Source organism: Sceloporus occidentalis, unplaced genomic scaffold, assembly GCF_023333645.1.
Source record: "Sceloporus occidentalis isolate IW3139 unplaced genomic scaffold, rSceOcc1.0.p SCAF_5, whole genome shotgun sequence".
In the NCBI taxonomy this organism is placed as follows: Eukaryota; Metazoa; Chordata; class Lepidosauria; order Squamata; family Phrynosomatidae; genus Sceloporus; species Sceloporus occidentalis.
This window is the reverse complement of record NW_028316985.1, coordinates 57,358,757-57,371,516: the sequence shown is the minus strand read 5'-3', so window position 1 is coordinate 57,371,516 and position 12,760 is coordinate 57,358,757. Positions and strand designations below refer to the sequence as shown.

General features: G+C 40.5%; 1 protein-coding gene across 11 annotated transcripts in view; it reads right to left on the bottom strand.

Moving 5' to 3' along the window:
- Positions 1–12,760, bottom strand: part of GRIP1 (glutamate receptor interacting protein 1) — a 435,209-nt gene that overhangs the window by 21,362 nt on the left and 401,087 nt on the right. For 8 of the 11 annotated variants that reach the window (XM_089524169.1, XM_089524177.1, XM_089524166.1 and 5 more), the window contains one exon: positions 1,839–2,016. In XM_089524169.1, the coding sequence (XP_089380295.1) occupies positions 1,839–2,016 (178 nt within the window). The remainder of the gene's footprint in view (positions 1–1,838; positions 2,017–12,760) is intronic. The other 3 variants (XM_089524167.1, XM_089524178.1, XM_089524173.1) reach the window with 1 other exon arrangement.

The following is a 12,760-nucleotide window of genomic DNA, read 5'->3' as shown; positions in this document are numbered from 1 at the left end:
TATATTGTGATGGGGAATACAATGGTTTGGACTATCCTCATTTTAGTGTTCAGAGTTACATCTTTGCACTTTAGGATCTTGTCCATTTCTTTCATAGCTGCCCTTCCCATTCCTAGTCTTCTTCTAATTTCTTGATTGCAATCTCTGTTCTGGTCTATGTTTGATCCAAGGTATGGGAACTCATTGACTATTTTGATTTTCATGTTGTCTAAGATGAATCCTTGTAGCTCTTCCAAGGTCATTATTTTTGTTTGTTTTTTAATGTTCAACATTAGGCCTGCTTTAGTGTTTTTCTCCTTTAACTTCTTCAGTAATTGTTCCAGGTTCTTGTTAGTTTCTGCTAGTAGTATTGTGTTGTCTCTGTATCTTAGGTTGTTAATGCTCTTTCCCCCAACCTTCACTCCTCCTGCCTCTGACTCTAAGTCTGCTTTGCGAAGAATATTTTCTGCATACAAATTGAATAAATAGGGTGATAGTATGCATACTGAATATCAGTTCAGTTCTTATGTTGTCACCTACAGCTAAGGTAATCCTTAGCCAGGCTTCCAGATGTTGCGCAACCAGCAACATCTCTTCCTCCAGCTGGGCAAATATATTATTCTATGGCCTAATTCCCACTTATGCAAGATTCGGCGTCTAATCCAAATTGACAAAACAAATCAAATTCGTAGCATGGTTCCCACTGCATTTGTTCCTATCTGATTTTCTGGGATGGAAGCGATTCAAAATAATCCGCATGTGGTTCCCATTGGCAAAATAATTGGTTCTATTTAAACTGGTTCCTGAGGCAGTTGGTTCCCATTGACAAAAAATCCGTTCGAGTAATTTAAAACCGAATTATGAAACCGATTCCGATTAGGTTATGGTCTCACTTACGATAATTTGGTTTTGAGGAAAAGGAGCAGAAAAAAAAACCAGTGTCTTTTTTACGTGTGTTAAATGGGCAAAAATGAGCAAAAAAGATGCCCCCCTTTCTGAATTGCTTTCTGAATTTGAATTAAATGGGAACCATGCCTGTTGAACCCAAATCGCAATCCAGTTTAAACGGTCGTGTGAATTAGGCCTATGAATTCATGGGAGAGTGCAAAGGGTAAAAGTTCCCTTTCTGCCTTCACAAACTCCCTTGCTTAGTCTCTCTTCCTCTGTGTATTCAGGTATCATTATGTTCTAGGTAATGATAGATACTGTCACAAAGTTGGACCATGCTCTCTGTCTGTCTGTCTCTCTGACACATACACAAGGGCAGATGCATACCCACATGCACAAGCACACACACACAGAGCTGTCCAAGACATTTTGCTACTTGAGATAAGTGCTAAATATCAAGGTGCATAATACCCAAAGCCAGCCAAGATATTTTGACACCAGAGGCAGAAAATCGCTCACACACCTCTCTCCATCAGCAGCAGTATAAATACCAGAATAGCAAAGTAATTAACTTTAAAAGCTGGCTACTCTTTCAGGGCCCTGCATTTGCATGTGTACATGTGTCCACACACAGAAGAACACAAAAAAAAAAAATATTTTACCAGTTTTGCTAACCAGAAGAAAAGCTCTAAAAAGCAAGATGTTAATAATATGCAACAAAGAATGGTTGCACCTTCTTTAGCTGATTTATTACAAGAATAACCTTTGCAAAATTATGCTCTGGATTTACTGACAGCCTCGTAATATACACCAACAGAAAAGATTGAAAATCATTAAGTATTTCACTTGTGATAGATTGTGGGAAATATACAGATTCCTAAGGAAGAATTATTAGATATGACTGAATGAATTGTTACACATGACTGAACAAAGTAAATAGCAGAACTATGAATATCTTTATTTCAATTTACCTCTCAGCTAATCCGCCTTTAGTAAGACTTGAAATGATAATGGGATCAAAGGGCTCTTCAGTACCAGAAATAGTGATCCCAAGAGGTCCTCCATACCGCTTGAGCTCGACAGTATAAATAATTGCTCCTGAGCTCTCTTGTTCATCTGCAACACATGCCAAGAGGATGCAATTGGTCTCTTATGAAAGAAGGAATGAAAAGAATAATACATTCAGAAAAATGAGCAGAAATTGGGGTGTGCATCCTCAAAGTGCTATGCTTCAGTTATGTATCTTACCAGAGCTTTGAAAGGTTACATCTTCTAGCATACAACTCTCAGAATTCCCTGCCTAGTATGGCCAGTGGGATTCTGGTAGTTGCAGTCCAAAATGTAACTTTTCCTAGCTCTTTATCAAAGCCATTGCTTTCGTCTACTTGTAAATCTCAGTGGCAACAACAAATCTCTTTAGCATCCTTTGACTCAAAACCAAAATTTTAAACCTGTTAATAGGTCCAAATATACTTTTTATCCTGATGCATTTCTTTGTAGAAATGCAGTTGCAAGACAAAATTATGGTAGAATTGGGCTTCTGTGTATTTTCAGATGCCTTTAAAATAGGTTTAATTACCAAGCAGAAAATTTAGACTTGGGGAAATATTTCTCTAAGTGCACATTACCACAGTTTCTTGAACATTTGTAAAAAGGCAGCATTGCATAGCTTCCTTATTACAGTGCTGCAGGGCATTCATCTGTACAGATCACCATGGTGATGCAAATAACTAAGACTTGCTTGCTTGCTTTTGATCAGGAGGAAGGGAAGATTTGTAATATAAGTACTGAAGTCTAATTCACCACACAAGAAAATTTGTATTTTAAAGAAGAATTATAACTTATTTGTTATATTGATATTTTGCCTTTCCATAAAATGGTGTTCAAGCAGACTACAACAAATAATAGAATAAAACTGAAAGACAGAACAAAGATAAACAAATAACAAAAGGAAAAAGTAACATAAACCCAAGGAAAGCAGAACATTAATAAAATCAGTTATCAACAACTTCCACCTATCTACCATTGAGGTTATAGGTAATAGTAGTATATGCAGTTCACTTGATGTAGAAAAGAAATACAGAAAATGAAGAGCTATGAGAAATTGTGCTTTCCCAGTACATGTGAATATAGTGAAGCTGGTGTGAAATTAAGACATGTTGAGGCCTGAAGATATACCAAGTTTGAGTCTCCATGTTATTCCGTCCTTTCAAGTTGTTTTTGATTTACGGTGAGCTTAACACAACACTATCATGGGGTTTTCTTGGTAAGATTTGTTAAAAGAGGGCTGGCTATTGCCTTCTCCTGAAGCTGAGAGAATGTGGTTTGCCCCAGATCACCCACTGGGTTTCCACAGCTGAGTGGGGATTCAAACCCTGGACTCCAGAGTCATTGTACAATGTCCAGATCACTACACCACACTGGTTTTCTCAAGAGTTCTCATAGTATGACTAAAATACTGTATTATTCTAACATAGACATGTTTTATGTATGTAAGTATGTATCTCTATTTTGAGACCCCCCCCAATTTACTTAGTTTGCACATAAATGAGCCAGTGAATGTAAGATACATATAAATGACATATAACTTTCTATTCAGTGGGTTAGTACTCTTTTTAAATGTACATTTTTCTTTCTTGCAAGGAAAGTGCAGCATGCAAACCATATATGAGGGATGGGTATCAATTTATGTGAACTTTTAAAAATAAGACACAGGGGCCATTCAGGGGCTACCTTTTTATCCCGGATCAGGAACCGAATTATGCACGTGAAGTTCATATTGCCCCGAAACTCCCACAAGTGAATCCGAGGGAGGGCAGAGGGAACTGGAGAAAGGGTGCCAAGAGTGAAGGGGGAGGATGATGATGATGAAGGAGCCAGGGGGAAAGAAGGGGGCCATGGAGGGCAATCTGTAATGGAGCAGGAGGAGGAGAAGGAAGGAGCAGGACGAAGGGTCAAGTTCAGGGAAGGGAATTAGGTCAGAGGGAGGGAACAGAACAGAGCAAGCCTCCCTCTCACACCAGTCAGCTTTCTCTCTCTTTTTTATTTTTAAAATTATTTTTGACAGACTATGTGCATGTTTTTTGCTACAGGTAGATAGATATATAGATATAATGTGCCTGCCTGCCTGTTCACTTTCCCTTTCATTTCCTTGCTTCCAGTAGCAAGGCACTTTGCAAAAGGCTTTTGTTTTATGGGAATGCTACAATGCAAATGTTACAGACATTTCTCTTTCCAATTTGGCAAACTGTTACAGAATGCTTTTGCTACTGTTTCTAAGGATTTCAGGGGTAGCTGAGGGAAAGCAAATGATGCATGGCATCCTTTTCTGGCATTCCAAAGTGAGGAATTAATTATTAGTATTATTATTGTTATTATTACATGTGTATGAGGCACTCTGGGGTGGCAAGGAAGGAGGATGCAGGATGCAGAGATGGCATTAGATTGCATTTTGGGGTTGAAAACGGGGCCAAGGGAAGATCCATAACCTGCAGTGACCCAAATACCCACAACACACACACACACACATACACACACACACACACACACGACGTTTTTAAATTTGACAGAAAAAAGGAGGTGGGAAGCACACTTCTGATTGCCCAATGGGTGCAGGAAACGTCACCTATGATGAACGCGGAACTAAATTTGATTGACAGCAAAGGCGCCTTCATTTTAAACCAATTTCTCTGCAGGAGCTTAGAAGGCATTCAGGGTTAAAATACCCTGATTGAGGTAGTGAGTACTTGCTTCCGGAGGGATTCGGGGGTGGGGGGGAGCAAATCTTCCCAGTTCCTTCCAGCGCAAAAAAGTCAGTATGAATGGGGCCACAGAATGCCATTGTTTTAGGAAAACAACAATGGTCTATATGTATAGAAAATTAAATTCTAAAGAAGGATCTAGGTGTCTTACGAGATCACAAGCTAAACATAAGACAACAGTTTGATGTAACAGCCAAAAAAAAAAAAAAAAAGCCAATGCAATTCTGGGTTGTATCAACAGGAATATAGGGTCCAGATTAAGGAAAGGGGTTCTACCATTCTATGATGCTTTGGTTAGACCTAACTTACTGTGACTATTCTTGGCCACCACATTTCAAGAAGCATATTGACAAGCTGGAATACTTCCACATACAGTAAGGGTGACCAAGATGATTAAATGTAGAGAAATCTTGTAGCAGCTGTGAGATTGAAAGAAAGAAGTTGGTAGCATGAGCTTTTGTAGACAAAAGTCTACTTCCTCAGACACATTTACATGCATCTTAAATGCACTGGAGGAAGTAAACTTTACTCGACGAAAGCTCATGTTGCCAACTTCTTTCTTTCAGTTAGTCTGAAAGGTGCTACAAGATCTCTCTACATACTAATTCTACAAACTAACACAGCTATATTTTGAATACTATCAAGGTGATCAAAGGTCTGGAAACCCAGCCTTATGAGGATTAATTTAGAGAGACCCATTTGTTTAGCTTGGGCTGAATTGACACGAGAGCTGTATCCCAGCTCCACTGCATTGTATCCCTGCCATGGTTTGACCACTGCATTATCACACTCACCTGTTTTAATACAAACTGAAATTGTATTAATCCTTTTTTGCATATCCTCCTACCCTCAGGAGGCCATCAGCAACAGAACATTACACAGATTAACATGGGAATCACTCCTCCTCACCCAGGGTCACACAATATATATACACATACCCACTCTCTTCAGATTAGCATTCTCTGAAGATATCAGCCACAGATGCTGGCAAAACGTCAGGAATAAACTCTTATAGAACATGGCCACATAGCCCCCAAAACCCACAAAAAAACTGAAATTGGTTTGGAAAGCCATACAGGGCCCTCCTCCATTACATAGCCACAATGTGCAAGTGGGTATTTCTACTGGGTGTATGTCTATCACATGACAGAAGCAGCTGCAGGGTGCTTTTTAAAAAAAATTACAGCAACATATGCATATATTTGGATATTTGCTTAATTAAATAATGCCTGTTTTCCCTTCATTGTTTCTATAAAGTGAAGCCCATAGAGAGGGAGGAGGTGAAATGCTGACCTGTAAATGTGTGCATTGTTGTTGTGTGTCTTCAAGCAATTTCTGACTTATGGTGATCCTAAGGTGGACCTATCACAGAGTTTTCTTGGCAGGTTTCTTCACAGAGGTTTTGCTGTGAGCATGTGACTTGCCCAAGGTCAACCAGTGGGTTTCCATGGCTGAACCAGGATTTGAACCTGGTCTCCCAGTGTCCTAGTCCAACACTCAAACCATGGCATCACAGAGGCATGGAAACAAATGAAAAAAAGACAAGACAAGACAACACCACCTCTTGCTAATTCCAATACAAACACCGAAGCTACCTTTCAGTGGTGGGAGTGACCACTTGACCTAGGTTACTACCAACCAACCCGGCCCATCCTTCTCCCACCCCCAATTGCACCACAATCTCAATATGGGGATCAAACAGTGGAGTAAACTGGAGGTTTTTAAAAATTGCCTTAAAGCCCTCAGGCATTGAAAAGAAGGCATTGAAAACACTGGAAGGAGGAGAATGTCATATGTTTCAACAGGACTGAGATTGAGATAAGGGAGCTCATCACACACACTTTTGTATCTGTTTTGGGCACAGGCAGGGAACGTGCGTGGCCAAGTGAAAATGGAGTTTATCGCATGCTAAACTGTCCTCAAGGCATCCCCATGCCATCGCCAACCCTAACCCATCCCCAGCTGAGCAAAATTCACAGGCCTCTCCCGGCTGAGGGATGGGTTAGGGTTGGCGATGACATGGGGATGCCTTGAGAACAGTTTAGCATGCGATAAACTCTATTTTCACTCAGCCACACATGTTCCCATAGTAGTAAGAGGCACACACATTCCCACTTGCCTCTGCCACTGATGATCCTCTGACATGTAAACATGTGAATTGGAAAATGTAGTATCTGGATTTGAGGTATGGTAATTTTGGTAAACTTCAGATGTAACAGCAGAAGCAATGATATGAGGACTGCTTTCCTATAGGTATATGTCACTACATTTTTATTACATTCAAACCAACAGCATCAGAAGAAGTAGACCAAGACTACGAAAGCTTATGCTACAACTTCTTCTACATAGTCTCGAAGGTGCCACCAGATTCCTTTCCACACTGATGTTCCAGACTAACATGGTTGTGTCTCTGAATTCTAGCAAAATGTAAAGTAATACTAAAGTCCTCCCTGTAAGTAGAGCTAGTAAGGTAGCCTTTCTCATTTGATCAGCAATCCTGATCTCAGCCAGGTGGCAACTGCATGTGCATGTGCGTGCGCGCGCGCGCACAAACACACACACACACACAAACCTGGATTACTGCCGGGATAGAGGTGGGATCGAAAACTCAAAGCTCAGTGGCCAAGCAGTAGGCAGCCCGTATAAGCAACCTGGGCTTCTTCCATAGCTTTTAAAAAGTGAGATTTTCCCATTCATGAAAAGCTGTGGGAGAAGCCAGGTTTGCATACAGGGCAATGTGATAGGATCTGTCTTTGTGTTTTAGATCCCGCATCTATTCTAGCAGGACTTCGCTGTGCGATAATCTACTAGGACACAAAGCAATTGATTCAAACAACATCAAAAGAGATTCCACCTTAACGTTAGGAAGAACTTCCTGAGGGTAAGAGATATTTAAAAGTGGAACACACTCTCTCAGAGAGTGGTGCAGTCTCCTTCTTTGGAGGTCTTTAAACAGAGGCTGGCAGGGGACTGGAGTTGAAGGCTCTTGTGGTCTCTTCCAATTCTATGTGTCTGTGATTATATAACTGGCCCAGTCCATGTGGTATCATTTCTTTAAACATTGCAGCACTATAAGATGATCTCATTGAAAAGCAGTATGTAAATGGGTCAATATCTAACGTAGTGATGGGTAACTTCAAACAGTCCTGTGAATAATATTTCACCTCCAAGATCCATTACAGAAATGCTCAAAATATCACATCTGGAAATCCAGATTTTAATTATTTTACTGTTAGATTTTGAGTGTGTGAGGTGGGATTACACCCAGCTATAAATGATCTTTTCAGAAGTTTTGCCATAATTATATAAATAAAATTAAGTTCTGTCTGCTTATCTCTTTGTCCCCACATCAACGGCTGAATGGATTTCCACCAAATTTGAAAGGGATGTTTAGGTTAGTCTGACAACCTGTTGGGTTGTAATGAGGGTAATTCATACAGAGTTGTGTATTTGGTGGCTAATCTGAAAGGACTTGTTCTAGTATAGAGCAATTGAGACTGATGGGCAATTAAATAATGATTGAGCAACCAAAGATATAGGCAAAAATCCTTCAGAGCAGCTGGAACTGAATGGCCACGACTCCTAACAAATTTTCCAAGTAATGCTGAATACTACAAGCTAATATTAAATAGCTCACATCAGTGCTGATCCCTTTGAATGCAGGAAAGCTAAAAGCAAGGAGCAGTAGAGATAAAACTGAAGCCATGACTATTCTGCTGTGGTCCATACCAGTTGGTCTGAACTGCAGGACCAGTCCTGGAGTTGTCTAATACTGAAACCTTCTCAGTGATCTGACAAGAGCTGGATCTTCCAAGTCTAGGCAGAATGCTTTCATCAGTCACTTATTAAGAAGTTCCATCTGGGACTTTGTGGGCAATTATTTCTAAATAAAGGAAAAAGAGCAGATTAGAGGTTCTAGGCAAATCTCACTCAAAAAAAAGAAAGAAAGAAAGAAAGAGAAAAAGGTAGTCCTAGGTTATTCTCCTTTTTAACCCAATATCATGCATAGAAATAACTTGTATTATTTTTTCTTTCATCTTTACCCATGGATAGATAAGGACTTATCCTTTATGGCTTCATGTACACTACAGAGTTAAAGCAGTTTAATACAGCTTTAACTGTTATGGCTCAATGCTATGGAATTCTGGGATTTTTAGCTTTGTGAAATATTTATCCTTCTCTATCAGAGCACTCTGGTGCCACAACAAACTACAAATCAATGATTCCATAGGCTGGAGATATGACAGTTGAAGTTGTGTCAAACGGTATTAATTCTGCAGGGCGGCAGCAGTGTTTTCCTCTAGCCTAGCTGCATTTTGCCCTTCAGAAAATTCAGATGTGGGGGGACTGATGCAGTGTTTCTTTTTTCCTTCTCTCACTCTTTTATGGGAATTTTGCCCTGAGAAGGTATTTTTGAACTGGTTTTTTTAAAATTCAGCCTGATTTCCTCTGAACCTAAGCAGGAAATCCCATCTCACTCTTTCTCTTCCTTGGTAACCAACTCCACACATTCTGCTTTTAGTTTCTCCTCCTTCACTAAGGCCCCATTAACACTATGAAAATCATCCTGGATGTATCCTGGGTAATTCCTTGGTATTCACACTTGCCCCAAATGCACTCAGTGCACTTTGGGGGGGGGGGGGGCTACGAAAAACCCACATAACCCACAATATTCAATACTGGGTTTCCCCCTATGTTTTCCTGAAAGATCTTCATTGATCTGCATATTTGGCAGTGTGAATACACCTCCGAATGAATTCAGATCGATCTGTATCATTCAAGAGGGGAATCCATTTTATCCAATAACAATGTCATGTGTGAATATCACAAGGGTTAAAATGACTCAGAGAGATTTGCAAAACCAAAATGTAATGGGAAAAATAATCCCGATATGCATCAGCGTGGTGATCTGCATCTCCTCAGGAGAAAAAACTGAGTGTGAATGCCCCTTTAGATTCTTCTGGCATGTCTGGCAACATGCGGCTCAAACAGCAAGTCTTCCTAGAACCAGACTCACATTACTTTCTTTGGTGTCTGCTCAGTCTGTTTCTCACTATTGAAGTGCCACACCCAAGAGATTACTGTACACAGAAAACAGCTTTTGCGACACTCACTGCACACCACCACCACCCCCCCCATAGCTGCCCTGTCCTCCACCAGTCTCTTTTCATTCACGGAGAAACTGCTCAAGTCTGCAATCACACAAATCTGCAGATGCAAAGTCACTCCTGGGATAATTGTGCGACTGCCAGACACATGGTGCTAATGTCCCCTCCTCCCCATGTCACCTCTCCTCTTCACCTTAATTACCTTTTAGGGTGAAGCATCCAAATTACCTTTTAAATTTTACACTAATTATTTTCTTTCTTTTTTAAAAAATTGTTCGGGGCTGCAGAGGGAAAAACAACAACAACAAAAGCCCTAAAGGCATGCTAGATAGGGCATTAGGCAGGGAGGCAGGATTAAGGAAGTGTTCAGGAAGAGAATATGATGGGGGAAGCAGGGCAGGGCTGGTCGCATGGGTGTGAGAGGTGTGGTGATGGCTATCTAAAAGTGATAAGTTCCCATTTTTTATTAAAAGCTTGACTGCTGTGAGAATGGGATTGCATGCAGTAGGGGAGTTTATCAGACAAGGGAAATTGGAAGTATAATCCAATGGCAATCTGAACGCAATCATGGGGTTTCACATTATTGTGTGATAGACTACCACACGTAATTTTGGGCAATGGCAAGCTATTTTCGGGCAATGGGAGTTCAGTTTGAATGCAATTTGAATTCACGTAAATTCGCTGAACTAGCGAATTCACGTGAATGCATTCTGGCCCCACTTTCTTTTCATTCGAAATTAAGAGAAATTCCTCCCACGTGATAAACTCCAATGTCCTCAGACAACAGGATATGACATTGCAGAATAAATGGATTTTGAGGCAGGGTTGCCACACTAATTACTTACATTCCTTTAAAAAAAGATTTCAGTCCTCTTGGAGTTCTTTTCAAAATCAACTTATAGCATCCATTAATGGACAAGTAATTTTCTGGAGTATTTATTATTGATATAAACTATAGAGAAATAGCCATTTATGATTACTTGAATCTGTCATTGTACCCAAGTTTAAATGGTATCATCTGCACATAATAAATGGATTACATTTTGCAGTTCTTAATTGTAAGTCATGTAGTAACATACAATTCACCCGGCAGATAAAATAAATGTTTTTAATCTATTTAACATATTAATTTAGCACTAGAATTAAGAAGCTGGTAATTATTAACTGCTATAATTTACACTAAAAGATACATTATCAGGGCTTGTAATCATCAGAAAGCCATGTATGCTGTTTCACTACAAGCACAGATTTGGATGGATCATAATATTTACTAGACTGGAAGCAAACGAATAGATTAAGGGTCATGGAATCATATGAGATAGGCTTTAATTTATGTAGCGTGCTGGTGCTTGAGCATTTGCCTTTTAGACTGAAAACCATTCTGATTATAATATGGAATGCACAAAATGTCTTCAGAGGTTTTTGCACCAAAGCCAGCTGTCAGGCAGCAACATTTTTAACTTGAGAGAATCTTAATCTTAATGTACATAAATCCTATTATGAGGTTTTGAACTAGGGCATAGCTGAAAAAAATGAAGTACTTATTTCTCCAACAAAACTGGGGATTTGGAATGCAAAAAGAGGTGCCTTTCTCTTTTTCACTGTGTCCTGGAGACAGAATTATTGTAACCCTTGCTAAAAAAAGCTGTTGTTAATAAAACAACCAAAGTCATACTTTATGTACATTTTAATGATGATAAGAGTCTGTGTCATGGATGTAGAAGAAACTAATCCTTGTAACGGGGATAACTAGGCATCAGACTTGTGGGACCTACTTTTGTTTCTGTCTCCTATAACTCCCATTTAAAGGTACACAGCCAACGCCTGAATTATAGCCAATTGCAAAACAAAACAAAACAAAGTTGTAGGTGGGTGGATGGATGTGTATAGTAAGTTTGGCACCCATCGCGAGGCAGATGGGACTTACAGCCATTAGCATCTGTCTAGTGGAATGGAAAAGGTCAATTCATATTTAGCAGCTTTGCTAGATACTTTGGTCCAACTTGGTAGTTCAAGGCTGGGAATGGACCAGTGAAGTGTACTTCTTACTGTTACAAACCTGCCTGAATAGTTCCTATATCTTTAGAATAGGAAACGAGCCATGCCTGTGCATGCCTCTTTTCTCTGGCCCTCTCCAGACGGGCCCTTTGCGGCCATGACGAGCTAGGGTTGCACACGCCCCACAACCCTAACATGTTGTGCACACGCCGCTGTTACGCATTGCCTTACACATGGCACGTGTAACCGTTACGTTGCAACTGTGCAGCTTCCATACGGAGCTGTGCAGCTGTGACGGATTTTGGTGCTTTATGGCACAGCAAAAAGGAGCTGTGCAGCTGTGATGTACTTTGGCACTTTGTGGCGCAGCAAAAAGGAGCTGCTTTTTTGAGCTCCTATTCTGCTGCGCAGCTGCACCACGCAATTTGTATGCTGCAGCGCAGCTGTGCAGCAGAGAGAGGCACCGAGGAGGCACCTCTTCTGGGCGGTCTGTACCCCACCTTTGTTCACCTGTGCACTGTGTGGCCCTTGATTATATGTTGTCCATTAACCTCACACTGTGCAGGGTTCACTCCACCCCAGGGGCCCTGTTTACTCAGCCACAGGCAACTGGATTGCTGGTCATGGGGTAGTATGAATAGAATTGTTTAGGGGCCCAAATTCACCACTGGCCAAATGGACTCCATCAGCAAAAGGGCTGGAATGCTGCATCTGCTGCATCACCTACCACCAACAAATGTATCTTATAGCAGTAATGTGTGTCAATTATAGATGACAAATGAAATCTTTGGGAGGCATGGAACAACAGCTAGGTCCAGCTCAGAGCAATGGGTAGGGTGGGAGAAGCTATATATTTAGGTAACATTGAGCTTGGGCTTCTAGTTCAAATGCTTGACTCAGGAATTAGACATTTTATAATCAGAACTGGTTCTAAATATCCAGAATATCTCACAATCCTTTCACATAAAATGTAATTTTGGTTTCCCTCTCCCCCAACCCCAGCTTTCTTACCAGTAACAGCCCAAG